General features: G+C 44.5%; 1 protein-coding gene across 2 annotated transcripts in view; it reads right to left on the bottom strand.

Annotated features, from left to right (window-relative positions):
- The window catches only part of YKT6 (YKT6 v-SNARE homolog), a 40,129-nt gene extending 26,907 nt beyond the window's left edge, over positions 1 to 13,222 (bottom strand). Inside the window, exons 1-4 of one of the 2 annotated variants that reach the window (XM_073622186.1) lie at positions 13,042 to 13,222; positions 11,713 to 11,827; positions 8,688 to 8,770; positions 6,705 to 6,805 (exon numbers count right to left, since the gene is read on the bottom strand). In XM_073622186.1, the coding sequence (XP_073478287.1) occupies positions 6,705 to 6,805; positions 8,688 to 8,770; positions 11,713 to 11,816 (288 nt within the window). In that variant the 5' untranslated portion in view covers positions 11,817 to 11,827; positions 13,042 to 13,222. The remainder of the gene's footprint in view (positions 1 to 6,704; positions 6,806 to 8,687; positions 8,771 to 11,712; positions 11,828 to 13,041) is intronic. The other variant, XM_073622185.1, reaches the window with a different exon arrangement.
- Positions 13,223 to 14,299: the final 1,077 nt, after the last annotated feature.

Raw genomic sequence — 14,299 nt, forward strand, 5'->3', positions numbered from 1 at the left:
TACATTTACATAAGAAAAAGCTGAGTTAGACTTACCGGTAACTCCTTTTCTGAGAGTCTTCCAGGACAGCCCATGAGACCTTGGGCTCCTCCTACCAGGACAGGAAACACGTCACCCCCACCAGATAAAAGGGCGGTCCTCCAGGCCCATGTCAGTATTCTCAAGAACCGTAGGACCCTGCAAAACATATGCATAATACACATAACTTCAGACAATACCGGGTGGGAATCCAGCTGTCCTGGAAGACTCTCAGAAAAGGAGTTACCGGTAAGTCTAACTCAGCTTTTCTCCAAGCGTCTTCCAGGACAGCCCATGAGACGATGAGCCAGAACTTACCAGTCTAGGGAGGGACAACTGCCTGAAGGACCTTACGACCAAACGCCTGCTCCTGAGCTGATAGAAGATCCAGGCGATAATGTTTAATGAAGGTCGAGTAACTGGACCAAGTGGCAGCCCTGCAAATTTGTTCCGGTGAGGCACCAGCCCTCTCAGCCCAAGACGTAGACAAGGCTCTAGTTGAGTGCGCAGTAACAAAAGGTGTAGGGACCTCCCTAATTTTGTAAGCTTCCAAGATGGCTTGCTTTATCTATCTAGCCAATGTGGCTTTAGATGCACTATTCCCCTTGTGAACTCCAGAAAAGGACAAACAAGGCATCAGTTTTCCTAAAGGTCTTCGTGACCTCAAGATAGACCTTATATCTAGAAAACTAAATTTTCTTTCTAAGTCGCCCTGTGGCGAACTACAAAAGGTTGGCAATACAATGTTCTGAGATCGGTGGAATGTACTTGCCACCTTGGGCAAAAAACCTGGATCGGTTCGTAACACAACTCGATCCTCAAAAATCGTGAGGAAGGGCTCCCTTACTGATAGGGCCTGCAACTCACTTACCCTACGAGCTGAGGTAACAGCTATAAGGAACACAGTTTTTAATGTAAGTAACTTAACTGACATACTTTCCAGAGGTTCAAACGGAAATTCTACCAGAGTTTGAAGTACTAGGGACAGATCCCACGTTGGACAACTTCTCACTACTACTGGTCTGGCCCTAGAGATAGATTTGAAAAATCTGGCTATAGTGGGATTTTCCAGGAGAGAAAACTGGAGGAACACACTAATAGCTGCTGCCTGTACTTTTAAGGTACTGACAGAAGGACCTTTGTCGACACCATCTTGGAAAAATTCCAAAATAGACGGAGATAACCATGAGTTAAACCTTTTCCAAACTTTGGAATATATGGCTCTAGTAATCGGCTTCCTGCAATTAACGAGAGTCCTGACTACTTTGTCAGAGAACCCTTGGGCGCTCAGTATCTTTTCTTCAGATACCAGGCCGTCAAGTTTAAGGAAACCACCTGAGGGTGTGATACTGGACCCTGCAATAATAGGTCTTCCCTTTTCGGAAGACTCCACGGAGGCTCTGAAACCAGAGACTGTAGCAGGGAAAACTATGGCCTCTTGGGCCAAAACGGGGCAATTAGAATCAGATCTGTCTCTTCCAGCCGAAACTTCCGGAGGACTTCTGGAATCAGTCCGATTGGCGGAAAGGCATAACATAGGCCTGGAGGCCACGGGTTTGCCAGAGCATCGATCCCCAAGGCTTGGTCTGCCGGGTTCATGGAAAAGAATACCTCCGTCTTGCGGTTGTTTCGGTTTGCGAACAAATCCGCTATGGGATAACCCCATCTCTTGGTGAGGTCTGCAAAGACTTCGGGATGAAGGGACCAGTTGTCTCGGTCTATCCTGTGATGGCTGAGATAATCTGCCAGGCAATTGTTTGTCCCCTTCAGGTGTACAGCAGAAATAGAGGCTAGATTCCCCTCTGCCCATGAAAGGATCTCCTGGGCAATGGAGTGAAGCCTCCGGCTTCTCGTGCCTCCCTGCTTGTTGATATACGCGACTGTCGCTATATTGTCTGACAGAATTTGGAGGTTGTGACCCCTGATCTCCATCTGAAAAGACTGGAGGGCTCTCTGTACTACAAGCAGCTCTCTTTGATTGGATGAGGCCCTTGCCTCCTCTGGGGACCACTCTCCTTGTGCTACTGCATTGCTGAGGTGGGCCCCCCATCCCCAGGAACTCGCATCCGTGGTAATCCTTCGGGAAATGGGAAAGGATCATGGGAGACCTCCTGCTAGGTGCTGACCAGCTCTCCACCACCACAGGCTTCTTTTTATCCTGTCGGGAAGCCAGATCCTTGACTCCAGGGACCTTACGTCCCCGTCCCAGTTTCTTAAAAGAAACCTTTGTAACGGACGCTGACGGAGTCTAGCCCATGGTACTGCGGGAAAACATGAGGTCATAAGACCCACTGCCGTCAACACCTGTCTCAGAGAGACCGACTGGTTGGTCTGCAATGCTGACATAGTCTGGAACACTTTGGTAATCTTCTCCTGAGGAAGGAAAACTCTTTGGTTCACTGAGCAAAAATCGTAACCCAGATAAGTTACTTTCTGGGCCGGAATCAAGGACGATTTTTCTTTGTTTATTAGCCAGCCTAGGGACTGTAAGAAGTCCTGTACAGCCTGGAGATCCTCCAACAGCCTTTGGTATGATTTTGCCACTATCAGGAGGTCGTCTAAGTAAGGGATAACCGTTATTGCCTTTAATCTTAGTGGAGCCAGCGCTTCCCCCAACACCTTCGTAAAGATGCGTGGGGCTGAGGAAAGACCGAAGGGGAGGGCCTGAAATTGAAAATGTCGAGTCCCCATACCCGTCTTCACTGCCAATCTCAAAAACTTTTGGAAGGCTGGATGGATAGGGATGTGAAGATAAGCATCACTTAAGTCCAATGTGGCCATAAAGCAGTTTGGGTATAGTAGGTTTTTGATTGTAAAAACCGTCTCCATACGGAAATGCTTGTATCTGATGGACTTGTTTAAGGTCTGGAGATTCAGGATAAGTCGAAACTTTCCTGCCGGCTTTCTGACCACAAATACATGGGAAAAGAATCCCTTGCCCTGCTCCGATCGAGGAACAGGAATCAGTACTTTTTGATCTAATAAGTCTCCGATGTGGAGACCCAGAGCCCTCGCTTTCTCCCGATCTTGTGGAGGAAATGTGACCAACAAACGTTCTGGCTGTTGGTGAACAAACTCCAGCCTGTACCCGTTGGTCACTAGGTCCAGGACGAAGGGGCTCAGAGTGACTGCTGCCCACTGTGGGATGAAGGCCCTCAATCTCCCTCCCACCGGGGAACACAAGTCACTGCGGCTTGGCGGGCTGTTGAGGAGGGTTAAACAGCACTCCCCCTTTGCCTCTGCCTTTGTGCCCAGTCCAATGCTTTTTCAGCCTGCTGTCCTTTTCTCTAGGACTCTGTTGCCTGCTTTGGCCACGAAAAAAATTTTCTGGCTGTCTGAACTCTCTTTTTCTCTGGAAACGCCTTTTTCTTATCAGCCGTGTGTTCCAGTGCCTCCTGTAGACCTGGGCCAAATAAATGATCGCCAGTTAAAGGAAGGCCACAAAGACGCAACTTGGAGGCCGAGTCCCCTGACCAGGTCTTAAGCCAAAAGCTTCTCCTGGCCGAGTTCATTAGAGCCGAAGTCCTGGCTGACATTCTTACCGACTCAGCGGAAGAATCTGCCAAAAAACCCACTGCCTGAAATAGGAGAGGAAAAGACTTTAAAATTTGCTCTCTGGAGGTACCTGCTGACAGATGTGACTGAATCTGAGTCAACCAAACCTCCAGATTTCTGGCCACACAAGTGGAAGCCAGAGCTGGTTTCAGGTTTCCAACTGCTGAGTCCTAGGCTCTGTGGAGGAGGATATCCCCCTCTTGTCCATCGGATCCTTAAGCGTACCCATATCATCGAACGCCAGGTCCGAGTTTTTTGAAACCTTTGAAAGAGGTGCGTCTAACTTGGGACTCTTATTCCATGGCTGCGCAGTGTCCTCATCAAAAGGAAACCTCCTTTTTAGGTTACTAGAGAAGAATGGTTTTCTCTCAGGATTATCCCATTCTAGTTTAATAGTATCAACCAAAGAACTATGAACTGGAAAAACTCTCGATTTTCTCTTATGCAATCCTTTATACATAAGATCATGTTTGGATAACTGAACCTCTTCCTCTTTTAATTCAAGGGTAGTATAGATAGCCTTTAATAAGTCATCTACATCCTCAACAGATAACTTAAATCTTGAGCCTCGAGTGGATTCTCTATCTCTGGGCTCTGTATCTGACCCCGATTCTTCCAGAGAAGAACGGGTAGATCTGACCTCAGCCTCAGAGTCCTCACTCTCTGCCTGCTGAGGAGTGCTTACTGACGCCTTCAGTGAAGATGAACTCTCTGCTGGAGTCTGGAGCTTGTCAATAAGCGTTCTAAAGGAACTGAAGGTGGACGCAAGCTCATCCCTAACAGAAGTAAGCATCTTCTGGCAAGAGGCAACCGGGTCATCCTTTACTAGGCCTTCTATACAGGAGCGACAAACTGCTTTGCTCCATGAGGAGCTCAATTTGTTTGCGCAAACCGCACATTTCCTTTTATGTGGCTGCGCTTGGGCCTTGTCCTGAGTCTTGGTCTGCAAGACAAAAATAAATGACCCACAATGTAATTAAAGCCACCCAATCACTCCGTAACACCACGTGCAGGAGGGAGGAAATGTGTCCCCTTACACCCACTACTACAGAGGGGGGAGGGGGAGGGAACACTCACAGGGATAGCAAGGTGGTGACAGAACACCCCAGGCTTACCTGTGAGGTGCTGGTGTTGGGAACTGCATCCGCTGCCTGTGTAGGTACTGCAGGAGGATCCATTCTGCCCCTCTTGGTCATCCACAGCCTGGCTGTTTAACACCAACACACACCAGCAGCCAGCGTTCTCTGTTCGCGCCGTTTATGAAGACTGGAACCTCGTCTCCGACGCCCGATGATGAGGTCATATGCCCCGGAAGTAACCCTCTCCAGGCACTTCCTGTGGGCCAGCTTGGAGCGCAATAGCTCCGCCCCCTCGAGCGCTGCTGCTTCCTCCATTCCCTGCTCAGATCAGCCACGCTGTCGGCAGGGAAGGACAACCGAAGCTCAGCTGAGCTATAGTGCAATGCACTGCGCTAGGGGCACGACCTCACACCGGTCCTGGCCCTCTCCGGGCACTGAGGACAGGGAACAGCAGCACAGCCAACCTCCCCAGCGGTGTGCTGCTTCTGGCAGAGGAAGAGGTAAGTGATATGCCCCAGAAAATAGCCATACATAGCCCCTGCTTATAAGGCCTATGGGAGCAGGTTCCATGAACATGTTACCCCCGTCCGGAGGAAACACAAATAACTGACATGGGCCTGGAGGACCGCCCTTTTATCTGGTGGGGGTGACGTGTTTCCTGTCCTGGTAGGAGGAGCCCAAGGTCTCATGGGCTGTCCTGGAAGACGCTTGGAGAAATTTATGTGCATAAGCTTCTCTCTGAAAGCAGCTTTAGTGCATTTTTTTTATGCCTCTAAACACTGCTCTTAAAATACTTGTCTTAATGCTTGATGTGCATGGCCACATGGACAAACATAGACCTGCGTTTCAACGCATTAAAAAAGAGAGCTTTGTTTGTGTAATTTTTTTTTGGAACCACTGTTTTACTGATCTTTATTTGTACAATGCATGATTTGCTGCTTTTTGTCTTTGGTGGCACAATAAGCCCTCTCTGATAAAAAAAAAAAAAAAAAAAAAAAAAAAAAAAAATGCATTGTTCTTCGATTCCGTTATAAGATTTTGCAAATGAGTACATTTTCTTCATAAATTTTGGCCAAAAATTTAAACTGCTACATATCTTTGGTACAAATAACCCAAATCAGTGTATATTATTTGGTCTTTGTGAAAGTTATAGAGTCTACAAGCTATGGTGCCAATCGTTGAAAATTGATCACATCTAATGCACTGATGGCACTCATTTCTTTAGACCCCAACAAGCCAGGAAAGTACAAATATCCCCCAAATTAATTGAGTTTTTTGAAGTTGTAATTTTTTCCCACAATTCTTTGCAAACTAGGATTTTTCACAAAATTGTCATATTAATAGGTTATTTCTCACACACACAAATTATACCCCAAAACACATTCTACTATTTCTCCTGAGTATGGTCATACCACGTGTGAGACTTTTACACAGCCTGGTCACATAGAGAGGTCCAACATGCAGGGGGCACCGTCAGACGTTCTAGGGACATAAATTACACATATATATTTTCTTGACTACCACTTGCACTTGAAGGCCCTGGAGCACCAGGACAATGGAAACGCCCAAAAAATGACCCCATTTGGAAAGCAACCATCCCAACGTATATTCTATGAGGCATTATGAGCCTTTTGAACATGTCATTTTTTTTCCACAAGTTTTTGGAATATGGGGCGCAATTCTGGGAGGACGTTATAGTAAACCCTCCCAGAGTTATACGACTGCCTTGTAGCCATTTTTTTGGCTATGGGCAGTCAGGGCGAGTGGTTAAAGTGCAGATTGCTGCTGCACACAAAAGGCTTTTTATGTTAATGCATTAAGATAAAAAAAAAAAAAAAAAACACCTTCTACCTTTAAAGCTATATATATATATATATATATATATACACATACATACACACACATACATACATTAAAAAAAAAGACAATTCTGCCCTACCAGTGACTCTGAATCTGGTTGGTCAGGTTCTTCTCATCCTATGATATTTTAAAGTGAGCATATTTCTTAGCCAATGCTATTATGTATAAACATTAAACCTATATCAGTCCTACCTTTTCAAGGAGTGTGAAGCAAACTCTTTGAGGATACTCTGTATCAGCAATAACTACGCCTGCCAGGGAGTCATTCCGCACATAAACATGGCAAAGATATTCTGTGGGGAGAGAGGAGGATAATGTCACATTGATAAAGCTTGCTACCAGTACATGGTTATACTTCCAGCTGATAGATAAGTAAATTAACTCCATCCCAGAATGCAGTGGCCAAGAATACCACCCTTGCAGGGTTGTGACAGGACGCAGGAAGCCTCCCAGGTAGATTTGCCCCTACCCCAAATGATAGGGTTCACCAGCATCATTCTCTAATATCTACATCAGTGTAGAAGACAAAATATATTTTTTGGGGTTTTGACGAGTGGAAGGGATCTCTCTTTTGTTAAAAAGTGAGGAGATCTTCCCATGACACCAATGACAATAACTGACAGAGGTTCTCACCTTTATATATTTGTATTTGGGAAAGCAGCAGCATATGATAGAACAGATAATGACTTGACTTTAAAATTGAGCTTTGTATATTAGCCAATAAGGGTGCTCAAGTGCTGTCATTCTGCTTTCTGCAAGCTGGTCATGAGAAAAATGTGAGAACTGCCATTGCTGGCAACTCCTAAAAATGCTCGCTGCCTGGCTGTCATGCAGACCCAGAGCCAGTCAATAAGCATTTTCTGAAATGGGTGAGCAATGATAGTCTCCTTATTTTGCTTTGTGCAGGTTTAAAGATAATAATTGTGGAGATATAATATCAGCATCATGGGGAATGCACTTTTTTTTTTTTTAAATGAGTTGGGCAGTTCAGACTTAAGCAGCAGCAGTAAAGTACAACTATTGAGTAGTGCTGCAATAGAAAAAGAAGATGAGCATGTAATGAACAAATGTAACCCCCCCCATGTATATAGCTAAGTACAAATTATATAAAAAAAAAAAAAACAAAAACAAAACTTTTTTTTTTTAAAGCCATACATTTACATCGAGTGGACCTTCTTAACACGACAAAACTCAAACAAGGAAGATTGAATAGACAAATTACTTTTATGTTCTGACTCCATTCTAAAATTCTATGTAGAATTTAAAAAAATTAATTAAAAAAAAAAAAAAAGTATCCTCTTATACAAAAGGAGGTAAAAAAGCTCCAAAAAAGGTAAGTGTTCTGGGGGTGTTAAAAACGTAACTCGACCATCTGTTTTTCCCCATCCCTTTGCTGCCTGCATGAAAAGAGGCCCTAGAGTTTTTCCCAAAACTCATTACTTAAAGAAGCCTCCCCAGTATTGGTTATACATTTTGAGAGACTAGGTTGTTACAAACCTATATAAAATGCTAATGTCTCCTTAAGGCCCATCGCATGTGATTCGCATCGCATTGCTGTTCAGATCACACGCGATGTCTGTGCGATGCGATTTCAGCCATATACAAACTGTATGGCTGAAATTGCATCACAGTCGCACCAAAATTATGCGATCCGATTCCTGCACCATTTCACAGTTCGCGCTGCGATCTATTGACCAATCTGGGGGTGTCGTTAACGTTACATTGACACCTGCAGTAGTTTGCAGATCTCAGTGTGAACCACTGTGCGATTCGGGAACCTGCACCGGATTGGCAGGGTTCTCGCATCGCACTAGTGTGAATCGGCACGCTGCTGTGAAAAGGGGCCTTATAGTCCATTGTGCAAAACTGACACCGTTGGTTTTGTTAACTTTGCAGTAGTTGGAATTTAGACTGGAATCTCCTAGACATAAGATCCGGCATTTGATTCAACTTGCCATTAACCAAATCAAGAGTTTAGGAACAGTTGTCCATTATTGTCAGTTTTTATTATTTCTGCCACACAGCCTAATCTGAACAACAAGAGAACAGGGTAAGGGTGGAGTTACCTTAAAGGTGTTGATTTTTTTCCTTTTTTTTTTGAAAGTTGATCACAAAACCCCTGTATGTTTTCTTGAACTAATGCATGGCTTTGTGTACTGACCATTAGAGTCTTACCTTGTTCTTTCACTGACGATCGGCTCCCTTTCTCTGACCGCTCAACAATCAGCTGGCTGGTAAATGTCATAAACTCTTGCAAACTGTAAAGACATGGAAAACTAAGCAGGGAGGGGATATGTACCAAGAGAATACGTAACATAACAAATCTATGGGTCAACTATTAAAAGAAAGTGCATGTGTTGCCAACCAAAACAGATTGGCTTAATGTACAGCATTATGGCCTTGCATGGCCAGACTCCATTGGCTGAGAGCACGGATCGGGAGCCAGTTGGCAGACCTTTTTCCGTCATGCCCCATAGACAAGCCAAATCAGCTGTCGTACACACGGGCTGAATGTCAGCCGGTTTCTACTGAACCAGCTGATATCAGCATTTAGCTTCTGTTTTTTTTATGCATCTGTACACAGCAGTACACATATTTACAGACCCATTCAGACAGCTATGTCTAATGTTGCACCCTGTATAGCAGCATTTGTGGAACACGTAACTATTTTGTATGAAAATTTTTGTTTATTTGTTTTCGATAAATCACAAGTGCAGCATTTCTTGGACTCATTTATCTATATATGGCCACTGGGAGAGGAGGAATGGATATACTTCCCTAAGGCTACTTTCACACCGCAGCGCTCGGCCATTAGTGCTAAAGAATTTTTGCGGCGCTTTTCGGCCGCTAGTGTGGCAGTTCTTACTTTAAAAACCAAAAGGTAAAACGTCCAGTTTTGCAGCGCTTTTAAGGCGCTTTGGAAGGGCTGCCCATTCATTGCAATGGGCAGGGTGTTTTGGGAGTGCTATTTACAGCGCTCCTAAACCCGCCTCAAAGATGCTGCTTGCAGGACTTTTCGTAACGTTCTGCAAGTGCACTGCCCCAGTGTGAAAAGAGACACTGCAATTAATGGGAGGCTGTTTTCAGAGGCTTTTTCTAGCGCTAAAGCGACTGAAAACCGCCTCAGTGTGAAAGTAGCCTTAGTAAAAGCAGCTAACACTACAGAAAAACAATGGCTATGCACAGGTAACACTATGATCACCCTAAATGTTTAACCCCTTCCGAGCCAGTGTCATTAGTACAGTGACAGTGTATATTTTTAGGTATTAGTGTCACTGGTTCCCACAAAGTGTCAGTGTCCGATTGTCCGCTTCAATACCACGGTCAAGTCGCTCATCGTCGCCATTACTAGCATAAAAAATAAAAAAATTCAATAAATATATCTCACAGTTTGTAGACACTATAACCTTTGCGCACACCAATCAATATACAGATACTGGGATTTTTTTTATACCAAAAATATGTAGCAGAATACATATTGGCCTAAATTTATGAAAAAATTAGATTTTTTTTTTTTTTACAATGGATATGTTTTATAGCAGAAAGTAAAAAACATTGTTTTTTTTTCCAAAGTTGTCAGTCTGTTTTGTGTTTATAGTGCAAAAAAGAAAGCCATAGGAGGTGATCAAATACCACCAAAAGAAAGCTATATCTGTGGGAAAAAAAAAACCAAACAAATTTTGTGTGCACCGTTGCATGACCGTGCAATTGTCAATTAAAGTAACGCAGTGCTGTATCGCAAAAAATGACCTGTTATGTGGGGGGGGGGGGGGTTAAATCTTCCATAGATCAAGAAAAACAAATTGTACAATATACCATGTTAACCTGTTGCCGCCCACATAACATGCGTGGTGGAAAAAGGGCGGGCCTTAACATCCACACGTTGCACATATGAAACACTGGTGGCTGATGTTTCTGTGTTGAGAGTGAGCTGTCAAAGATAGCTCTCGGTCCCCACTCATGATCGGTAGCCAGTGACCAGCAGCTGTTAGGCCTGAAAATCAGCAAGGCTGTGCAAAGTTCCGCCTGCACAGTCGGGTTATTCATTCATAGAGATCTCTGAATTAATGAATGACAAGTCCCATCTTCCACTGCAGCAGACAGACTTGCAGTTCTCAATGGAATACAATTGTGGTATTTAGAGGACTCTTAGTTTATTCACTCTTCCTCCAGCATTCTAATGCCCCGTACACACGGTCGGATTTTCCGATTGGAAATGTTTGATGGGAGCTTGTTGTCGGAAATTCTGACCGTGTGTAGGCTCCATTGGACATTTTTCATCGGAATTTCTGTGTCACAAAATTTGATATCTGAATCTCAAATTTTCCGACAACGAAATCCGTTGTCGTAAAATCCGATCGCATGTTCACAATTCTGACGCACAAAGTTCCACGCATGCTCGGAATCAAGCAGAAGAGCCGCACTGGCTATTGAACTTCTTTTTTCTTGGCTCGTCGTACATGTTGTACTTCACCGCGTTCTTGACGTTCGGAATCTCCGACAAGATTTGTGTGACCGAGTGTATGCAAGACAAGTTTGAGCCAACATCCGTTGGAAAAAAAATCCATGAATTTTGTTGTCGGAATGTCCGATCGTGTGTACGGGGCATAACTGAAAGTCCGTACAGAGGTATGCGCAGAGAGCCGGAGGAGGAGTAATGCAGGAGCCAGACACTGCACCCGCCATCCACCGATGGCGGGTGCAATGCTTTGCAGGCTACTGTGAAAAAAACAAAATGCACTTTTTTTTTGGCTGTATGTATTCAAACGTAGCACTAATGTTACTTGCGTACAGAACAACTTTAAAAATTGGATCCTTGTGGCAAGCTTCTGCATTAATTCATACACCCATTTGTATGAGTCCCAGTTGGCTACTATGGAAAAAAAAATTTGACTAAAGACTGGATACATTGAGAACTGATTACATCACCCAAAACAGCTAGCCAGGCTTCTGCTTTCATTTTCTATCTTGGAGAAAAAAATGAAAGCTGCCATGCCTTGTTCTGTACAGCGGTGACTCATTTACACGCCTTTAAAGATTTACTGTGCAGTGACCATGGCGAACAGGATAACAAAAGGAGCTATTACTGTCATCAAGGCCAAACAGAGCACTGGAATGTCATGCCTGCTTCTTTGTAGCACTGACTTCTATGGACATCAGGAGAACATTTGTACTTTGAGAAGGGAAGACAAGGCTTTACCTGGACCTCTGGAAGAAGCTGAATGAGGAGACATCGTAGGCACTTTTAAGAAGGTGGACCTTGTAATCCCCCTTGTAGAGTATACTCAAGCTGTACAACTTCATGGTGGCTTCTGCTGGAAGGACACACAATTACGGTTACACACTGCTTTATGTATTCAGATGTAGTTCTCGCTCACACAGGGCAATATGATCTATGCCCCATGCAGGGCCGAGTTTTACTGGCATGCACAGTGTTGTGTGCATCAACGTGCCAGCAGCCCCATAGCTGTCTATTGGAAGGAGGCGAATGCATTGATGCAGCCACTGCTCCTAATGTGACATCCATGCGGGTGCACGGCTTCTAATGCACCCTAGGCCGTACACCCGCACGGATCTCGCACTGGGAGCAGTGGCTTTGTCTGAACAACCGCTGCATCTAGGGTTGCCACCTCATCCCTTTAAACCCGAACACATATTAAAATTACACAGGTTCTGTGGCTTATTAAGTGGTAATTAAACTCACGTGTTGCCTTATCTGCAATAAATTAGCCTCAGAACCTGTGTAATTAATAGGTGTTCTGGTTTAAAGGGATGAGGTGGCAACCCTAGCTGCATCCCAACTGACAACTATGGGACTTTCAGCCTGGGGGGAGGTTTAAGCAACACCTGTAGATCCCGACTCCGGTACACAAGGCCCAGCACATTGTATAGATTACAGCCTTGTTCACACAGAACGTTCAGAAAATACTGCATACAGATGCCAGCAATGTCCAGGTCTGTATGTGGCAAAATGAACTGGACCATTCAAACCAGTGTGACGGGGGTGGTTTTTTGTTTTTTTTTACATTGGCTACAAAATAGAGCGGAGATGTGTCCGCTGCCACACAGACCTGCATCTTTACTGCATGTGTGCGCGCAAATGCTTCTAAAATGCATTTAAAAGTAATGGACAGAACGTGTCGAACATTACACATATAAAACTCGTCTTAAAGTGTCTAAACAGATGCGGTTTTCTGCCAACAGGAACCCGACTGCCCCTCCAAAAAAACACACACATTTCCATGTGAACGAGGCCATAGGCACGCAATCTACCTGACCCCACTAGCTGTACAGGAACAACAACTCTCAGCATGTCTGCCCAACTCTTCCACAGCATGATGGGACTTGTAGTCCTCCACCAGCAGCAGAGTCTGCCAAGGCATGCTGAGTCCTGAAGTCCTTCCCAAGTCCCTGTAATGTGTGTGTGTGTGCAGAGGCATGCTGGGACTTGTAGTCCTCCAGCTGGGTCTTGTAGCTCTCACATACACACAGTGTGCTCAGAGCAGGTACAATATATGCAGAGCCTCACCTCAGCCTCTCTTCCCTTCTTCCTCGGGGTCTCCTCTTCCTCTCTATCGCTTTCTTTCTCCTCTCTAGCCGCTCTGTCGGTCCAGCTGAAAAGCCCGGAAGCGGCCCTTCCCGTACACGTCACGCAGCGGAAACGGGTACGTCTCCCACTTGTTTCCGTCAGGAAAACTACGTCTCCCAAGGTGCAATGCGCTGTGCACGCCAGTAAGGGTGTCGGGTGGGGGTGCTGAAAGCCAATCAGAAGCTCAGTGGCGGGAAGGGGGCGGGGCGAATGGGAACTTTGGAAAAGCAGCTGCAGAATAATAATAGTGTGTGACAGTGACTAGAGTGTAAGCTCTTCTGGCAAGGGTGCGAATAAATATGTGTTCTCCCGACAGCACTCTGCAATATATCAGAGTGATAGAATTATTTAATAACAACAGTGGAGGCAACATTAGAGTGTAAGCTCTTCTGGTAAGCATACCTCCCAACATTTTGAGATGGGAATGAGGGACACCTACTAGCAAATGTATGTAGGCATAGGACACGCCCACTGCCACACCCCCTTAAAGGAGAATTAACAGAAAAAAGGGTTAATTAAATCCACAGGGGCTTTTTTTTTACTACTACTATTACTTTATATTGGCTTTTAAAAATTACAATTTGGAAGAAAGGTTTAGCACTTTTTTGAAAGATAAAAAGTGCATTTAAATACAACTAAATAGATCAGACCAAAATGAGGGACAAATGAGGAGGGATGAGGAACAGAGGGACATTGCTCCAAATCAGGGACAGTCCCTCCAAATCAGGGACAGTTGGGAGGTATGGGTAAGGGTGTGAATAGTTCTGTGTTTTCTGTACAGCACTCTGCAATATATCAGAGTGATATAAATATTTAATAATAGAGTGTGACAGTAGAGGGGACAATAGAGTGTAAGCTCTTCTGGTATAGATGTGATTAGCTCAGTGTTCTCTGTACAGCACTCTGCAGTATATCAGACTGATAGAATTATATAATAATAACAGTAGAGGGGACATTAGAGTGTAAGCTCTTCTGCTAAGGGTGTGAATAGCTCAGTGTTTTCTGTACAGCACTCTGCAATATATCAGAGTGATAGAAATATGTGATACAGCAATACCTCGGTTCACCAACTTAATTCGTGAAATATTTAAAAAGGGCCCAAAATACATCCCTGGGAATTACAGACCAGTTAGCCTAACATCAATAGTATGTAAACTCTTGGAAGGGATGATAAGGGATTATAGAGAGGAGAAGATTT

Source organism: Aquarana catesbeiana, linkage group LG03 (genome assembly GCF_042186555.1).
Source record: "Aquarana catesbeiana isolate 2022-GZ linkage group LG03, ASM4218655v1, whole genome shotgun sequence".
In the NCBI taxonomy this organism is placed as follows: domain Eukaryota; kingdom Metazoa; phylum Chordata; class Amphibia; order Anura; family Ranidae; genus Aquarana; species Aquarana catesbeiana.